Below are 16,166 nucleotides of genomic sequence, written 5' to 3'. Positions count from 1 at the left end.
TTTATCTATTTTCCCAATGAATGGGAATAAGTGAATTCCATCTTGTGTAGTTGTGTTCCCAGCTTAAAAATGGTAGGCTTATTGAGTCAGATATCATGGTCACTCTTACCCATACAGATCAAAGGACTGTCGTCACAAACAGGAGTTCACAACTCTCCCAGGATTAAGGTCAGGTCTCCTATGGTCATCCTAGTGAAATATTAGTTTCTTCAAGTAACGGTGTTATAAAGAGAAACTAATTATTTCGTGGTCCGATCTATGTATAAACTCCTTTATATAGGATACACCCACTCACATGTCTTCACATGAACAATATGGTTCATTTTGTTTGTAACACTTACATCTCATGTAACAATTATAAAGTGGGTCGTATCCGTAGCATTACCAGGACAAGGCACTCAACCTTCATCCATTACTGCATACCTTTTAGGTTATTACTTGAACATGAACCATCTGTATGTCAACCACATACTTTTCAAGTGACATCATATAACCTTGGATCTTAATTTATTGGATTGAACTAATACACTAGGTAAAGATGTATCCAGCTTCGTTTTCACACGATCTTTCCCAACCATTGGGATCTCAATATGATACACAAGAGACACCTTCATTACACTCTCATCATTATCAAACCCAAACTCCACATATTTGACTTTTATATCTGTCGGACCCATTGGTGTCTATGCTTTTAAAGTATTGATCTTGTAGATAACCGATGCCTGTACTTAACAAAATGTTTTCACTAGCATTCGAGGACTGCCATAATCCCATAATGAGTAGAATTTTTTTCTTACAAAATGTGACAACTTTGCCACCTATAAGGAAACTCATAACATCTAGTCGATCATCAAACATTCTATTTGAAGTATGTAATGGATAAGAGGACAATTGAAAACCAAGTCCAGGTCAAGCAAACATACAAAGATGGTTTGCCTAAATATGTCCAACCGTGTTAACGAAAGCTTTGTTGGGATTTATGTCCTAAAGCATCTTAATTTATTAGTTGACTAATTTAATCATTAATTATACAATATTAATTTATCTATTAACCAAAAAAACCCAAGGTTATTGCATGAAGTCTTGAACATGTATGCAGTTGACACACGGGTGGATCATGTCCAAGAAATAACCTAAAGATATATAGTATATGGATATGCTTCGGTGCCTTATCTTGGTGACACTATGGATACGACCTACTTTATAATATTTACAAATAGATTGATCCAGATCGTTCATGTAGAGACATGTGAGTGGAGATATCTTATACAAAGAGTTTGTATAGTACCGGACTATGAAATATTTAATCTCTCTTTATAACTCTGTTAATTAATGAGATTAATATTTCATAGGATAATCATGTGGGACTCGATCTTAATCCTGAGTGATTTATGAACTCCTGTCTGTGAGGTTAGTCCTTTGGTTTACATGGGTGAGAGTGACCCAAGTTTCCGACTCAACAAGCCTAACATTTTAAGGGGCATAACTAAATGAGAAGTTGGGAATATAATTTCATAAGATGGAATTCAACTCTTTATTGCATAGGGCAAGTAAATGAGTAGTTCCCTTAAATATTGGTTTCGAGTCTTGAACAAGTGGCCTCACCCAAGTTTCCGACTCAATAAGCCTAACATTTCAGGGGGCGTGAGAGACTGAGTTTATGGTTGGGCCATAAACAAGTTGTTCATTAGAGGAATCAGTGGTACTTAAGAAAAAGAGGTAATTACTGGGGTGAAACGTGTTAGGATTTGTGTCCTAAATCTCGTAGTCTGTGTAATTGTAAATAAATTATTAATAAATAAGAAAATTGTTTATTTCATGAATAAAAGTATTCTATTATTTGCATAATTCAAAATCCAGTAAATTAATATCCAAGGTTATTTAATGTAATATGAATAGTATGTAGTTGACATACAACTAGGGCATTTTATTTGCCTAATGGGAGACAAATTCTTAATTTAGTGCCATATATTACTTAGAATTCACCCAAACAGACACCACAATTGAGTAATTTAGGGAATACTAAGGAATTTGGATTCCATTAACTCAATGATTGTGCCTTAAAATATGAGCATTAAGATACCGCCCCACCCTACTTTCATATGAAAAAACATGAAACATATAACAAAAGACACATAATTTCGCACAACACAGGTCTTGCAAACTGAAAATGCTAATTCTATTAACAGAGGTGTACCACAGACAACATTTAAGTTTGATGAAGAGAACAATGGAAATTTGAAATACCCACCGCAGTAAAGAGAGGTTCACAACCGAAGCTACTTAGAAACGCCTGGGTGAAGACATTTGAAATGAGTGGAGAGAATAAAGAGAGAGAAAAAAAGAGATGCACAACGGTCGAAAACTACGAAAACATTGAACGGACTTTTGATTCTATTTAATTTATTCATCATCCTTTTATTTTAAAATCGGGATAGGACTATAGAAAAAGCATCGAGGATGGGCCTCCCTCACACAAGACAATGTTGAATAGAAAAAACATGAAAAAGGTGATATGGTATTGGTCTATTACATCGATAAGCCACCTTGTTATGTTGGGAAGTTCATCCCTAGCGTGATGTCACTTAAAATGCTGGCGAAATTGACTTGAGAAAAAAATGTTTTCAAAATTCTCATTTTTATTTAAAAACTTTTGATAAAAACTGATTTAAATACACTTGAAAAACAATTTTGAATGATTGACAAACACTTCAATTTCTTCCACAATGACTTATTTTTAAATTAAATAACGAAAATATATTCCAAATACACCATAAATATTAACTAAAACTTAATAATTATCTTTTATTTCTCCTCGTCATATTACACCGTTGTTATTATAATCAACTGCCTTCATAAAAGTCAACCATAACATAACATAAGTAGATACAAGTCGTTATACTTTTAGATCAGAATTTCAATTCTCCCCACCTCCACATTATTGTACGAACTAAAAAACGACCTTTATCGACCTAGATATATCAAATGAAACCTTGAATGACAGATTGGACAACTGGAATGTGTGTGATGGTGTATCGAGTAAAACCAGCTTGGTGAAGAACATAACCCCATTCCTTAGCTGTTCTTTCTTTTCCATTGTTGGTATGAGCCATCATCACCATATCTAGCATTAATCCAACATCCGATAGATTATTTTCTTCTTTTTCTTCAATAACTGCTTCTACAATTATTACTTTTCCTGTCTTTTCTGGAATTGCATCTCTACAATTCTTCAAAATTTTGATGCACGTCTCATCGTCCCAATCGTGTAGGACCCACTGTATAAAATGACATCACAAAATTAATATTAGTTTTCATCTATAAATTTCAGCACATATTAGAATGCATGCAATGGGAAGTTAATCTTTCATCTTCTAAAATATTTTAGGTTAAATTAAAAGTTTAGTTCATAAATTTAGATTTGCATCTAATAATATATAGTTCATATAAATTTTTAAAAAGTATCTACTAGATCTCTAAACTTTTATTTTGAAAATCAATTCGGTGTTCGTTGAACTGTACCTATCTTTATGCTGCCCCTCCAATTGTTTAATTAAAAATTACCATTGTGACAAAATATTTTGGCTTTTTTTTATAAAAAAAATTATATTGTTATTATTAGAGGGGTTGTATGGACATAGGTATAGCCTAGGCTATATCTAATAATTATTTTTCAATTTTGTCTAAAAATGCCACTAAACATTAAAATGACCAATAGATCCTTGAAATTTAATCTTTATTTATTGTCTAGTAGGTCTGTAAATTTTATTGAACGCCAAATATAGGTCAAAGATCTATTAGACCTAAAATTAAAAATTTATGGACCTATTAGACAAAGATTTAAAAGTGTGAGGATCTATATTATTAGACACATTAAATTTAGATACCACATACCCATAAAACTAAGAGTTCTAGAATTTTATTAAACATTTTTTAAAATTTAAAAATCTATGGACACAAAATTGAAAGTTAAAGATATGTTAGATAGTTTTTAAAGTTCGAAGTTCGAATAATAAGTATACTTATAATTTAACCTATATAATATATATGTGTATGTATACGTGTGTGTATATATATATTTATTTATTTATTTGTGTGTGAATACCAACCATGAAGAAAGCAGCATCAGCCTTAGGAATGGAATCAAACATATTCCCACCAACATGTTGTACACCAACGTATTCTTGTGAAGAAGAAATGACATGTGGAAGATCAAAGTTGATGCCTTTAATCCAAGGGCAAGTTTTGACTATCATGCTCAAGCAAGTTCCATTTCCTCCCCCCACATCAACTAGACTTCCAATTCCTTCAAAAATCTTTGGACAATCTTCAAGTATTGCAGGCACAGTAAGAACTCTTGCAGTACATGACATAGCATCATTGATTACTATGTTGTGTATTGGATCAGCTGCTGCAAAGCTCCATACATCTTTGCCATGAGCAGCCTCAAATGGGGTTTCTCCAGTGCCTTTAATGCGAGCACTGAGGCCATGCCATGGTGCCAACATCACTGGGTTGCTTTCCAATAGAAGAAATGGAGCCATGCTGTTCTTGCTGCTACTTGCAAGCAGCCTAGACAAAGGTGTTTGAGCATAGCTAGTGAGATTTTCTTGAGTGATTTCTTGTTTGAAAATTCCACGAGGGACTAAGAATCTCATGATTCGGTATAGGAGTGAGGAAGAACAGTTCAAAGCTGAAGATAATTGGGAGAGTGTCATGGAGCTTCCATGGCTTTCGATTGTATCAACAATTTTGAGTTCAATGACACATTTTACAATTGCCATTTCCACAAAACCAAATATGTATTTCCAAATTTGAACACGAGCTTGTCCTTCTTCTTCTTTCTTTGGTAGGGATTCTTTGGAAACAAAATCCATTTGGGATGGTATCTTTTCTCTATTTGAATGATATGCCTTTTTGTTCTTTCACATTCATATATATAGATGGAGAGAGAGAGAATGGGAGGGAGTGTAAAAAGGAAGGCTTCTATGAAATTTGTGTTTATTTAATTAGTTTCTAAACTTTAAGATAGGTCCGATAAGTCTTTGAATTTTGAACGCAATGACATATCAATTCTTTAATTTATAAAGTGACATTAATAAGTCACAAAATTTAATGTCAAATTATTTAGAGCTAAAATTTGGTAGGCAATCCAGAAATGAAAATTTGAAGATAAGTGTTTCAATAAAAATAAAGTTGTATTTCATATTTTTAGAATTGTATTTAGCAAATCAAATTGAGAAATTTGATTGTAAATTAAAAAAACATTGTTTTAAATGTGTTAGATACTATATTTATAAACCGTAAAACTAGTGGTAGGCCTGTTTACCCACAAAATTTTAGGTTATTGAATATAAACTATTACTAATTAGTTTATAAACACATTTTGGTTAATTTTTTATATAATTATTGTTTTGTAAAATTATATATATAATACTTACTTTTTTAAAAAATATATATATAGGAGTTTATAATATAAAATACTATATTTCTAAAACATCTTTTTAATTTTTTTTAAAAAAATAATAATTATGCTTTTTAAAATTTAAAATTCAAAATTAATCTGGATATACTAAAAACACAAAAATGTTAGTTTTTCAGAATTTACACTATTTGGATTACATAATCTGAAGATAATTTTAAGAAATAGAATATAATGCAGATTGTCTACTAAACACTTATTTATTGAAAATCTAGAAACACGAAACATAACTCACATTATCGACCAAACAAACCCTTAGATATTCAATTATATAATACATACCTTCTATTAAATTAGAACAACAATATTTGGGATGACACCAATCACACTAAATCACTATACTTGTTATGAAATCAACAAATAAAGAAAGATAGAAAAACATAAACCGTAGAGAATAGATACAAAGATTTGCACAATAGAGAAAGACGTAAATATGATAAAATATGATAACTCCATCCACAAAAGAGAGAAAGACGTAAATAAATCAGAGTTGCCTCTAGAGTTAGTTCACTTCTCTAGTCCCTATTACGTAAATATGATAAAATATGAATACGACTTAGGTTTTGGGGGCAAGATCTCCTACTTGGTCGTTTGAAGTCCTAGACATTAGATTCAAGACATTCCAACAAATCTATGCCTCTTGCTCTCCCTCTCAAATGTGAATTTTCTCCCTCCTTTCTTCATTTTCCTTAGCCCTCTCCTCCCCTTCCCCCATTCTTTCTCTCAATCAGAGACAAAACCATCCTTCCTCCGACTTCCGCCGTCAGTTGTGCAACGCCGTCGTGGTGGGATTAATTTGATATTTGTTATTTTGACTGGTAACAAATATCAAATATTAGTTTTCCTTCAAGCACAGTCGCCACTCTCGCCGGTGAGTACTTGGCATCAGCAGCAACCGATTAATTACGTGTCTTCACAGATTGGCTAGATCCCTTGATCTCTGGCGTGACCTGAGGTTTGATCTCTTTATCTCTGGCTCTCCCTATAACTATCCGGCCACCACCCCTTTCATTTTACGGACGCTATCCAATCTTTTTCCATCAAATACCAAAACTGGAAAGGTCGAACCGAAACAATTCATGGTTCAAAAACCTATTTATTTTTCTTTCGCTTCATTGTTTGTTCGAGTCCATTTTCTGGTTTTCAATTTTGCATTCTCGATATTTTTTATGGAATTGGTTTTCTGCATTGCTAATAGCTTTATATTGTTGAATTGAGAAGAATCATTGGAATTTTAGTCGCTGCATTGTTGCCCTAATGCAACAAATGTTAGTTTGATATTTGTTATTTTTCTTTTATCGAGGGTTTCTTTGGAATTGTGTTTTTTTTAGCATTTTGATATGTTAATTCATGAATTTGTGGATTTTTTTTTGTTAGAAAGGCTACGAGAAATTCATACATCGCAACTCACAGGTCCTTAAATTCCATCACCAACTCTTCTACTCATTTATCTCTTCTTTCTCTCCCATTTTCCAGTTCATTGTGCCACATACATACACACATATAGATTTTCTTATTCCCCAAGTATTTACTTGAAAAAGATTTGGTCACTGAACAATGATCAAAATCAATCATTTATGGGGGACAAACAAAAACTGTCCTCAAGGTGTTCCACGAAAGGCTTATGAGACAATCGAAGGGACAACAATATATTGTGCTTGTTGGGAAACGTGTCAGATGAGGTTAGTAGTACAAAACAACTTCTTTTTAAACCCTTTTTCTTTATTTTGTTATTACACCGTTGGTTATGGCTAAAATGTTTGGAATGGATAATTTTTTGTTTGTGGACTAAGTGCATTTTATCCCAAAAACTAGCAAATTGCACATGTTTTGAGATTGTAAAACCCCCCATGGAAATGAGAACTGTTGAGAATCTGATTGTTTTGTTTTAATACATTTTAGCTTTGAAGGAGTAACGAGGATGAAATTTGATGGTCTTACCAACATAGCTTCGATTTGAGGTTAGTTTTTGCTTTAATTTGAGATTAGATTTGGATTGTTGTTTCTCATTTGTGCTGGGATTACTTTTGGTTGTATTTTTGTTCTTTTCTGAAATTCGTTTTGGTTTGATGGAGTTTTTCTTGTTTGATAGTGTTGTTTCTTGTTTGATGGCGTTTTATGACGTCTTTATGGCGTTTGGGATTGCTGTCTGGGAATTCGTTTGCACAAATTTTGAGTCAATTCGCAATTTTGGGGGGGTTCTTAGTTTTCTTCTTCTGTTTGTTGGGATTAAATTGGCTATGGCTTCAAAAGACATGAACACTGAGACTATTAGATCTTAATATTATAGGTTTTGTTCCATAAATGTCTGCAATATGTATTTTCAGTTTACAATTTGGCTTTAATGAACTTTAGTTCAAGTCATTGTTCTGACATTTGCACCCTATTATCAAGAAGATAGTTGTAACAGATTTGAAATTTATAATAACCCAAGAAATAGTCTCTCCCTTAGGCTTTAATGAAATTTATGATTCCATCAGGTCACTCCCTCCAGGTATTTTCTTTTCCTTTTCTTCTTTTTTTCTCTTTTCTATTTTCCTTAACATAATACGCCAACCCCCCTTTACTTTTTTGAAAATATCGATACACTTATTCTGTACAAACTTTCAATGGTAAAAAATCGAGCTCTTGAATTTATACATTAGTGGGTACAAATGAAAAGCATGTAATCATGTTTGGATGCACCTAGAGAACATATGATTCAGTTGTTGTAGGTGAACAGATTCAAGATTTTTTAATGGTAATCATCGCATGCACTTGAAGTTTCTATTTGTAGTTTTGGATTAGTTTTGGGCTCCTTTAATCACTTTTCAGCTTGAACTCAAAAGTCATTTTCCGTAAGTTTTACAGCTTCCTTTTTTTCTTTTTGGCTCATTCACTCACTCACTGGTCATCATAATTCATATATCAATAACTCACATCATCACCAAATCATTTTTATCGCACTTTTTTTCTTTACTCTCTTTTTTGGGTTCATTATAGGTATCAAATGTTGTTTGTTGGATAATATTTCTGTTTCTTACTTGCCATTTTATTGTTTCCTTTGAGCATTTTGAAAATCGGTATCTGTAATGATGTCTTCGTTGGTTAATGGGCTATATAAAACCCATCAACTGTCCTGTCGACTACAAGTCATGTGAACAGTAGTTCAATATGTTTTCTAAAGAAAAGTGATTGCCAGTCGTGCGTTTCCTATGAAAGTTTGTAATTTTTTTTTTTTATGTATTTTCTATTTTATCTGAAATTATTTGAAAATTCCTTTTGGAGCTTCTTTGACAAACAATTGCTGGTGCAGGTTGTCCAACCTTCAGGCACCAAATTTTAGTTTTGAAGTTTGCAGAGACGCTACCGGTGACTGATGAGGAACATTGAGTATGGACTTTGAAAGAATCTTGAATGATAAAATGAAAGGATTCTATATAAGGTAATTTGGTTGCACGTGAGAGTTTTAGACCTATGGATGGAAATGAAAAAGATAAAAATTGTCGGGTTGAAAATGTTGGACTTGTATAGAATATTTTAGCCTACTTAATAATTAATATATTGTGAAATATGTTAATTGGAAAAGGCGTTATTGATTCCTTTAATAAGTTTTAATTCATCCAGACTTATATAACCTTTTTAATAAGTTCGAGAAATGAGAAAATTTTTAGTTCATAAGATTTTGTTAAAAATTTCTCGGGAGCTTAGGCATTGTTTAGACTTAAAGTTCTTGATTTTAATACTCTTCTATTTTTGTTGGTAGATCTCAAAAAGTTGAGGATAACATCTAATGATAGCTTTGACTTTGGAGTCACCTAAGAGTGTTGTGATACTTGGAGGTGGGTGTTGTCTCTCTTTCTTATTATTACATGTACTGGAATTGTATTTATGTAGAATTGTAATTTTGGAATTATTCATATAAATGTTAGTTTAGTAACGTTGTAGACATAAAATTTTGAATATGTATTATTTATTTATATGCTTGACAAGATTGGAAATATGTGTGCTGTTTATTTGGTTGATTAATATTGTTTGTTTTATATATATAATTGTGATTGTTGGACCTTAAAACAGAAGCAATTATATAGGTAATTTCTAATAGTATTTTTTTAAAAGAACACATTCGAACTTGACAAGCAACTTATCAAGTATTCCTTAAGTTGTGGTATAAGAAGAAATTACATTTGACAAGTAAAAATTGTTAAGTTATGAAAGTCTTGATCCATAATAGATGTCAAGAATTTAAATACTTGACACTTAAAATAAGTTAATAAATCTCATATACTTGACAGTTATAATATATCATGTAAATTACAGCTTGACACTTTTAGTCCGTAAAAAATTTTCTCTCATTCTAGACACGGGATTATTCAACACTTTTAAAAACATCAAGTAACACTGATACTTGACTGTGAAAAACAAGTACTACAATTTTTGTAGTAGTGTCTTGACTTTAATTCTCTCATAGATAATAGATGTACCAAATGCAACAAAAACATACATTGGTAGATGTACCTAGATTTGTCTTTCATACTTTTAAACATCCCAGAAAGGGCCATTAACAATTCAAAACATTCAACAAGTCCGAATAATGTTGAAACTTGCCATGTGGAACCTGCTTAGTGAACATATCAGCATCATTATCAGTAGTACCAATTTTCATCACTTTGACCCACTGAGGAAGTGATATCAAATGTTTATGTGCTTAGTCCTCTCGTCATGAACTTGATCCTTTGTTGAGCATATTGCACTCAAACTATCATAATACACAATAGCCTGATCATAATGTAAACCAAGATCACCAACTAATCATTTTAACTATATTCTCTCTTTAGCAGCTTTTGTCAGAGCCATGTACTCTGCTTCAATAGTGGACAAAGTAATTGTAGGTTGCAAGATTGCATTCCATCTAACAACATAATCATCCAGAGTGAACAATCATAAACCTCCTACTATCAACATCTCCTGCATAATCATAATCCACAATAACCAGTCACTAAATACTTTGTATCATTCTCATAAATGAGACCAACATCAGATGTATCTTTAAGGTATAAAAAAATCACTTCATAGCTTGCGAATCTTCCTTTCCTGGTTGAACCATGAACTTGCTGACAATACTAATAGAATGCGTGATATCAAGCCTAGTACAAACCATAACATACATCAAACCTTTTACTACACAAGCATATGAAAATCGAGAGATATACTTATTCTCAAATTCGAAAAATGGTGAAGGCATAGAGGATAAACGGGCATTTGTAGTACTAGGAGTGTTTATAAGCTTAGCTGATGACATACTAAACTAGGGCAATATCATTTGAATATAGCCTTTCTATGACAAGAAAAGCTTGTTTTGATCTCTGTCCCTACAGATCCCTATACCCAAAATTTTCTAAGCAACATCCAAATTCTAACTGGGCACTGAGAAGATCCTTCAACTTTTGGATATCAGAATTGGACTTTGCAGCTATGAGCAAATCCTTGATGCAAGCACACAAGCGCACATGGTCAAGTTATAGTAAAGCTGTTTCGTTTGCTTGTATTTGTGCTTTTGAAGATGCTTGAAGGTGAGAACGAAGATCTATCTCTTGGTAAAAATATGATGATATGTGTTGGATAGATGATAGATTTATATCCAAGCACGCTTTGTCAGTTGCATACAAGTTTTCTTAAGCTAGACACAAATATAAATCTAACTTAAGTGTCTTGGTAAGCCTAAGGTCGAATGCAACGAATCTAGAGTAGGCTCACGTAAGATGGTCTATTGATCTATTGTAGTAGTTTACTAATTAGTCGATATGCGTTGGTTATATACACTAAACTACTTATCACCTAAGAAGCACAGACACAGATATGGATACATGATACGAATACGATACGATATGGCGATACATTAATTTCTAAAAAAATAAGATACAGATACATCGAAGATGCGTGTTTTATACACACACACACACACACACACATACACACATATATAATGTCTAGTTAATTGTTATAATACTTATTTTAAGTTATATTAAAATATATTCAAGAAGAGAGTAAAAACTTGAAAAATAATCTACTAACGTCGAGTGATTGTTGAGCAACTGGAGTAGACAGTAGGAAAGAAGTAGAATAAGAAGATTGAAGGATGAAGTTGTGGATGAAGAAAATGTGAATCATGATTTAAATAGTGAAAGAGAAGGGAAGAATGAAGATTTAATTATGTTTCATGTTTTTTTTTAATTTTTTATGTTTTTATTATTTTTAGTTTATTTTGTTTTGGATTGCTCGATTTAAGTGGACTTTTATGTTTGGAAGTGATTTTAAAATGGTTGAAAGCACTTTTGTCATTTTCAAAATCACTGTGAAACATGTTTAATTCTTCAAAACTAATTTTGATGATATGAAAATTGTATTTAAAAGTGTAAAATTGAAAACTAAATTAATTTTGAGTAATTAAAAGTGTGTTTTTGAGTGATTTTAAAAATGAAAAAAGTGATTTTTGATGATTTTAAAATCTCTCCTAAACATGCACTAAAATAAAATGGGTTGTGGGTTGGGCTTTTTAGGTGGTTAGACTTAAATTTGAAAAATAAATTGACCCACGTATCCCATTCACGTATCTGAAAGTAGATATGCATATCTGAAAATTAAAAATCAAAATAAAAAAATTAGATACTTCAAATCACGTATCAGACACGTATCTGGACGTATTCATATCGTATTCGTATTTGATACCGATCCTCTGCACAATTAGAAGTATCTGTGCTTCCTAGCTTAGCACACTTGCAAGAGGAAGTAGGAGTTCTAAAGGGGAAGGGGGTACATGGATGAATAAGATCATGTGTTAGAGGGTATGCGTTGATTTTTTAATTAAAACAATAATGCTATATGAGCACAGTGACAGTGAAATGGAGATTGTAAAGATTCCTGCTAGAATCTAGGTGTATGCGTGTGATGCACTTAGAGTCTGTTCTCTGATTTAGGTTCAACATCTTTCGATGTGAATGCCACATGATATGAATGCCACATTTATCCTATCTCTAGGTTTCATGCATTAGTCAAAATGAACAGACAAATGACATAAACAACTTTATCTCTAAAATTACTCGAAGCCTTAACTTGATGAGTTCCACAAATAACTACTCTCTTTAGTAACTAAGTGATTTTTACTTCAATCAACTGATCAAGTGGACTCAAGCAACAAACTTTATGCAAATATCAAGCAAGTAAACTTCACATACACAAACAACTTAATAATTTAACACATGGAGATATGGAAATGGTTGAAATGGAGATTAAACTAAAGAAATATGTTTTGATACATAGAATCTCAGTTCAATCAAGTAAGACAATGAATGAAAATTCTAAAGAAAGAAGAAAAGTCAATTCGTAGGGTTTAATCTCTTGTCCCTTTTGGCTCATTTTTGTGCTTGCTATTGACAACCATGTAGAAGGGATGAAGGAGATATCTCTCTCAAGCTTTTCTCTGGCAGTATGTCATTACCAGCGGTGGAAGATGGAAATCGTTCCTCCTCTTTCTTTATTGCAATTAGTAGAGATGAATGATCTACAAATTTTTTAAATGTCTAACTCTAACTTCTAACTGACTAACTCCTTCAATTACAGACAACTTCTCTTTATATAAACAATCAACTTAGCCACTTGGTGATGTGATTGCATTAAGTTACATACCTTGAGACAGCTGCCTGCCATTCTACCTTGATCAGACGCTCATGCTTGCAAGTTGTGATTTGACGTTAATTGCACGAGCTAAATATATCTACCATGCGCCGGACCTATTGGACGCATGCTCCTTACGTTGGCTTTGTCTGCAACAGTTAGTAAGTTTTCATGATTTCTACATTAGTTAGTGATGCAATTTTTATTTAAAGGATACTTTTGCATAAGTTTGGATACTTTTGCATGAGTTTATCACATATATATAATTCCATGCATTTTTATTTTATTACGAATGTATTTACATCACTTTAATCTTAATTATTCCAATTCTGAGAGAATAATAACTTGTATTTCTACAAGTTATCACACCTCCAAATTTTGAACAATGCTTATCCTCAAACATTCCCAAAATATTTCTTTACTATACTCACATAGCCTCAACGCAGCTAGCTCCACCTCTCATCATATCATTTAACCTAAGAATGTCTTAGATTAGCATTTAGAAGGGTATGTTTGCTCCATTCCTAAAGAAATATATCCTCAATCTTTTATGAGGCAAGCACATTCTTCAAAAGTTCTTTTGCTTTCTAAAAAATTTTCATCTTTTAAGTCTAATAATGCGTTAGACAGTTTTCTCCTTATAAAAACTATTTTTCAATGTAAGTTTTTATGTCTTATTGATCACCCTTGCTTCGATCAGGTAACTCACCTTCATTTTGGTTTTTCCCCACGGATGTCATGCAAACATCCAACTACGAGCAAGTATCCTTCACGACTAAACCCTTGTCTAAGCTTTATGTTTTCTCCTTTCCATGGGCTTAGACAGTGGAGTTGGGATGCATTGGTCCTAGTTACTTACCTTCGTTTTGGCTTGTTCTCACAGGTGTCATGAATACATCCAACTATGAGTAAGTGACATTCCTAACTTAACTCATATCAAGTTGGGTTTTACCCAGCACTAATGGTGGAGTTTTGTTATTATGTTCAAAAACTCTCATTTTTCTCTCTTATCTCTTTCCTTTTCTTTTTCTTTTTCTTTTTTAAATAAGTGAAATTGTGAAGATTTTTATAAACGGGAGAACACATCAACTCAAACCTCCCCACCTCCAAATTTTGGAGATCAACAAGGTCTTCATTACTGAAAAAGAACTACAAGGATGCCTTAGAAAATCTCAAAAGGAGGTTTGAGTGAGGCTTACATACATGGGAAATCAAAGATATGTTTCATTGAGTGAAGTTTCTAAACATAGATTTCTAATGCCTATCCTAAACACTTTTTAAGTTAACAGAAATTTGTGTCATCATCAAGGTATCAATGCACGACGCAGGACAAATGAATAATAATAAGGAAAAATAGAGGGAATATTTAAGACAAATGCAAGGATCAAAATGATATATATTGTATTCATGAAAAAGATAAGTATATGAAATTCGAAATGGATAAACACATACAAAAGTTAACAAAAATAATATAATAAAAAAGACAACACCCCCAAATTTGATTACAAGATCGGTGCATTGTCCCTACATTTAGGGGTAGTGTCTTCATCCATGAATTTAAAGAGATATCTCAAGTGCTATGATAGTGGAGGCAGGGTAAACATTCCCATTAAGACTTGATTAATATACTGCATCATGAAGTCAAACTGGTCTTGACTCCTTTGTGTTTGCTAACACAGGTAATCCCTCAACATAACATTTTGGCATTGCAGAGTCGCTTGCTGCAAATGAAGAGCTTCCACAGATGCAGCTAGGGGTCAGAATTAGGCTTGGATGAACTGTTTGAGATCATTCATATTGACAGGTGCAATAGCAAGTGTAGGTGCGTTGAACTGGGAGCTAGGGAAAAGTTGTTGTGGTTCATGCATTTCCTCAATTGGATTGTTAGATGTGTGAGCGTTACTTGTTCCCAATCCAGTTGGCTCATAGATGACTAATGGAGGGTCAAAGGCATGAAGCAAGGGAGAGTGGTGAGGAAAACACCTAGGGCTCATTGTTTCACTAATCTGGTCCCTATGCGTTTCATCATGATGCTCTGGACCGGTTGGTTCATTAACAGAAGATGTTAGGGCTGTGAGGCTTTATTGCTTGGTTCATCTTCAGAAGTGTTGATGCGTGCTTTCTTCTTTCCATACTGTGAAGGCTGAGGCCTAGAAGTTATTGGCTCGAGAAGCAAGCTAGGTTGATTGGGCGACCCTCTTATTAAATGTATGGTGAGGTTAATGTCCATCAAATCAACTTTCTCAAAATCATCCCCATTGGGTTGCCAGTGCGTTCGCACAATGCACAAATAAGTTATGGAAAATATAGCTGCTCGCGTGGCTTCCCTTTGACGCCCTAATCTAATCAACAATGGGTTGTCCCACATCCAAGGGTATACATTGCATTATATAGTAGGTGGCTAAGACCTTCTTCTGCGATACAATTTCATCATGCGTTGTGGGCATGATATGGTTCTTAATTAGGTATAGCCACAGGTTGGCATTGAGGAGAAGATTTTTGGGTATCATGGTCATGACACCCGATCTTGAAATTTGTCATGTGCTCCCGGGCTTGGCCATTACTTTAACTACATTTTCCAATTGACTTGGAGTTGGTTGCTTTATGTTGTGGTTACCCTCAACATCAGAGTTATCTTGTGCATTGAACACTTCGTTAATAATTCTAGGGGAGAAGTGAACAACGTAGTCTTCCACCAATGCCGCATTCCTTGCTTCATCGAACTTGCCATTGTAGAATGTATTGATAAGACAGGGCTAGATTCTTGATGGGCTAACACATAGTTTACACCAACCCATTGCGTCGATGATGTCTGTGATGTATTCTGGCAAGGGACTATGTTTTGGGGGAAAATCCATTCTCTACGAAGATGTCATTGAGCTGATGCTTCCATGCTCATGTTTGTTTGGGTTATGTAGGTGCCATTCTTTTTCCTTTCTTCTTTTCGTTCTTCTTATAACTTTCAGCCTCTCGGGCCAACGCTCTCTTCTCCTCCTCCAATTCTCTTTGGAGCGCTCCCTTTTTTTATTCA

General features: G+C 33.4%; 1 protein-coding gene and 1 long non-coding RNA gene across 3 annotated transcripts; one reads left to right on the top strand and one right to left on the bottom strand.

Moving 5' to 3' along the window:
• Positions 1-2,932: 2,932 nt before the first annotated feature.
• Positions 2,933-4,877, bottom strand: LOC120078495 (acetylserotonin O-methyltransferase-like). The gene is made up of 2 exons (XM_039032767.1): positions 4,110-4,877; positions 2,933-3,278 (listed from the first exon to the last, which is right to left on the bottom strand). Exons 1-2 carry the CDS (start codon positions 4,875-4,877, stop codon positions 2,982-2,984), a joined length of 1,065 nt encoding a protein of 354 aa, XP_038888695.1. The 3' UTR covers positions 2,933-2,981.
• Positions 4,878-6,132: 1,255 nt separating this feature from the next.
• LOC120078266 lies at positions 6,133-9,464 on the top strand. Of its 2 annotated transcripts, XR_005481964.1 has the most exons (5): positions 6,136-6,437; positions 6,959-7,164; positions 7,385-7,443; positions 8,778-8,906; positions 9,228-9,464. It is a non-coding gene; the product is annotated as an uncharacterized LOC120078266 (long non-coding RNA). The 2 variants fall into 2 exon arrangements; XR_005481963.1 differs by having other exon boundaries at positions 6,133-7,164.
• Positions 9,465-16,166: the final 6,702 nt, after the last annotated feature.

Source organism: Benincasa hispida, chromosome 5, assembly GCF_009727055.1.
Source record: "Benincasa hispida cultivar B227 chromosome 5, ASM972705v1, whole genome shotgun sequence".
Classification (NCBI taxonomy): domain Eukaryota; kingdom Viridiplantae; phylum Streptophyta; class Magnoliopsida; order Cucurbitales; family Cucurbitaceae; genus Benincasa; species Benincasa hispida.
The sequence above is the reverse complement of the archived record's forward strand: the minus strand, read 5'-3'. Positions and strand labels throughout refer to the sequence as shown.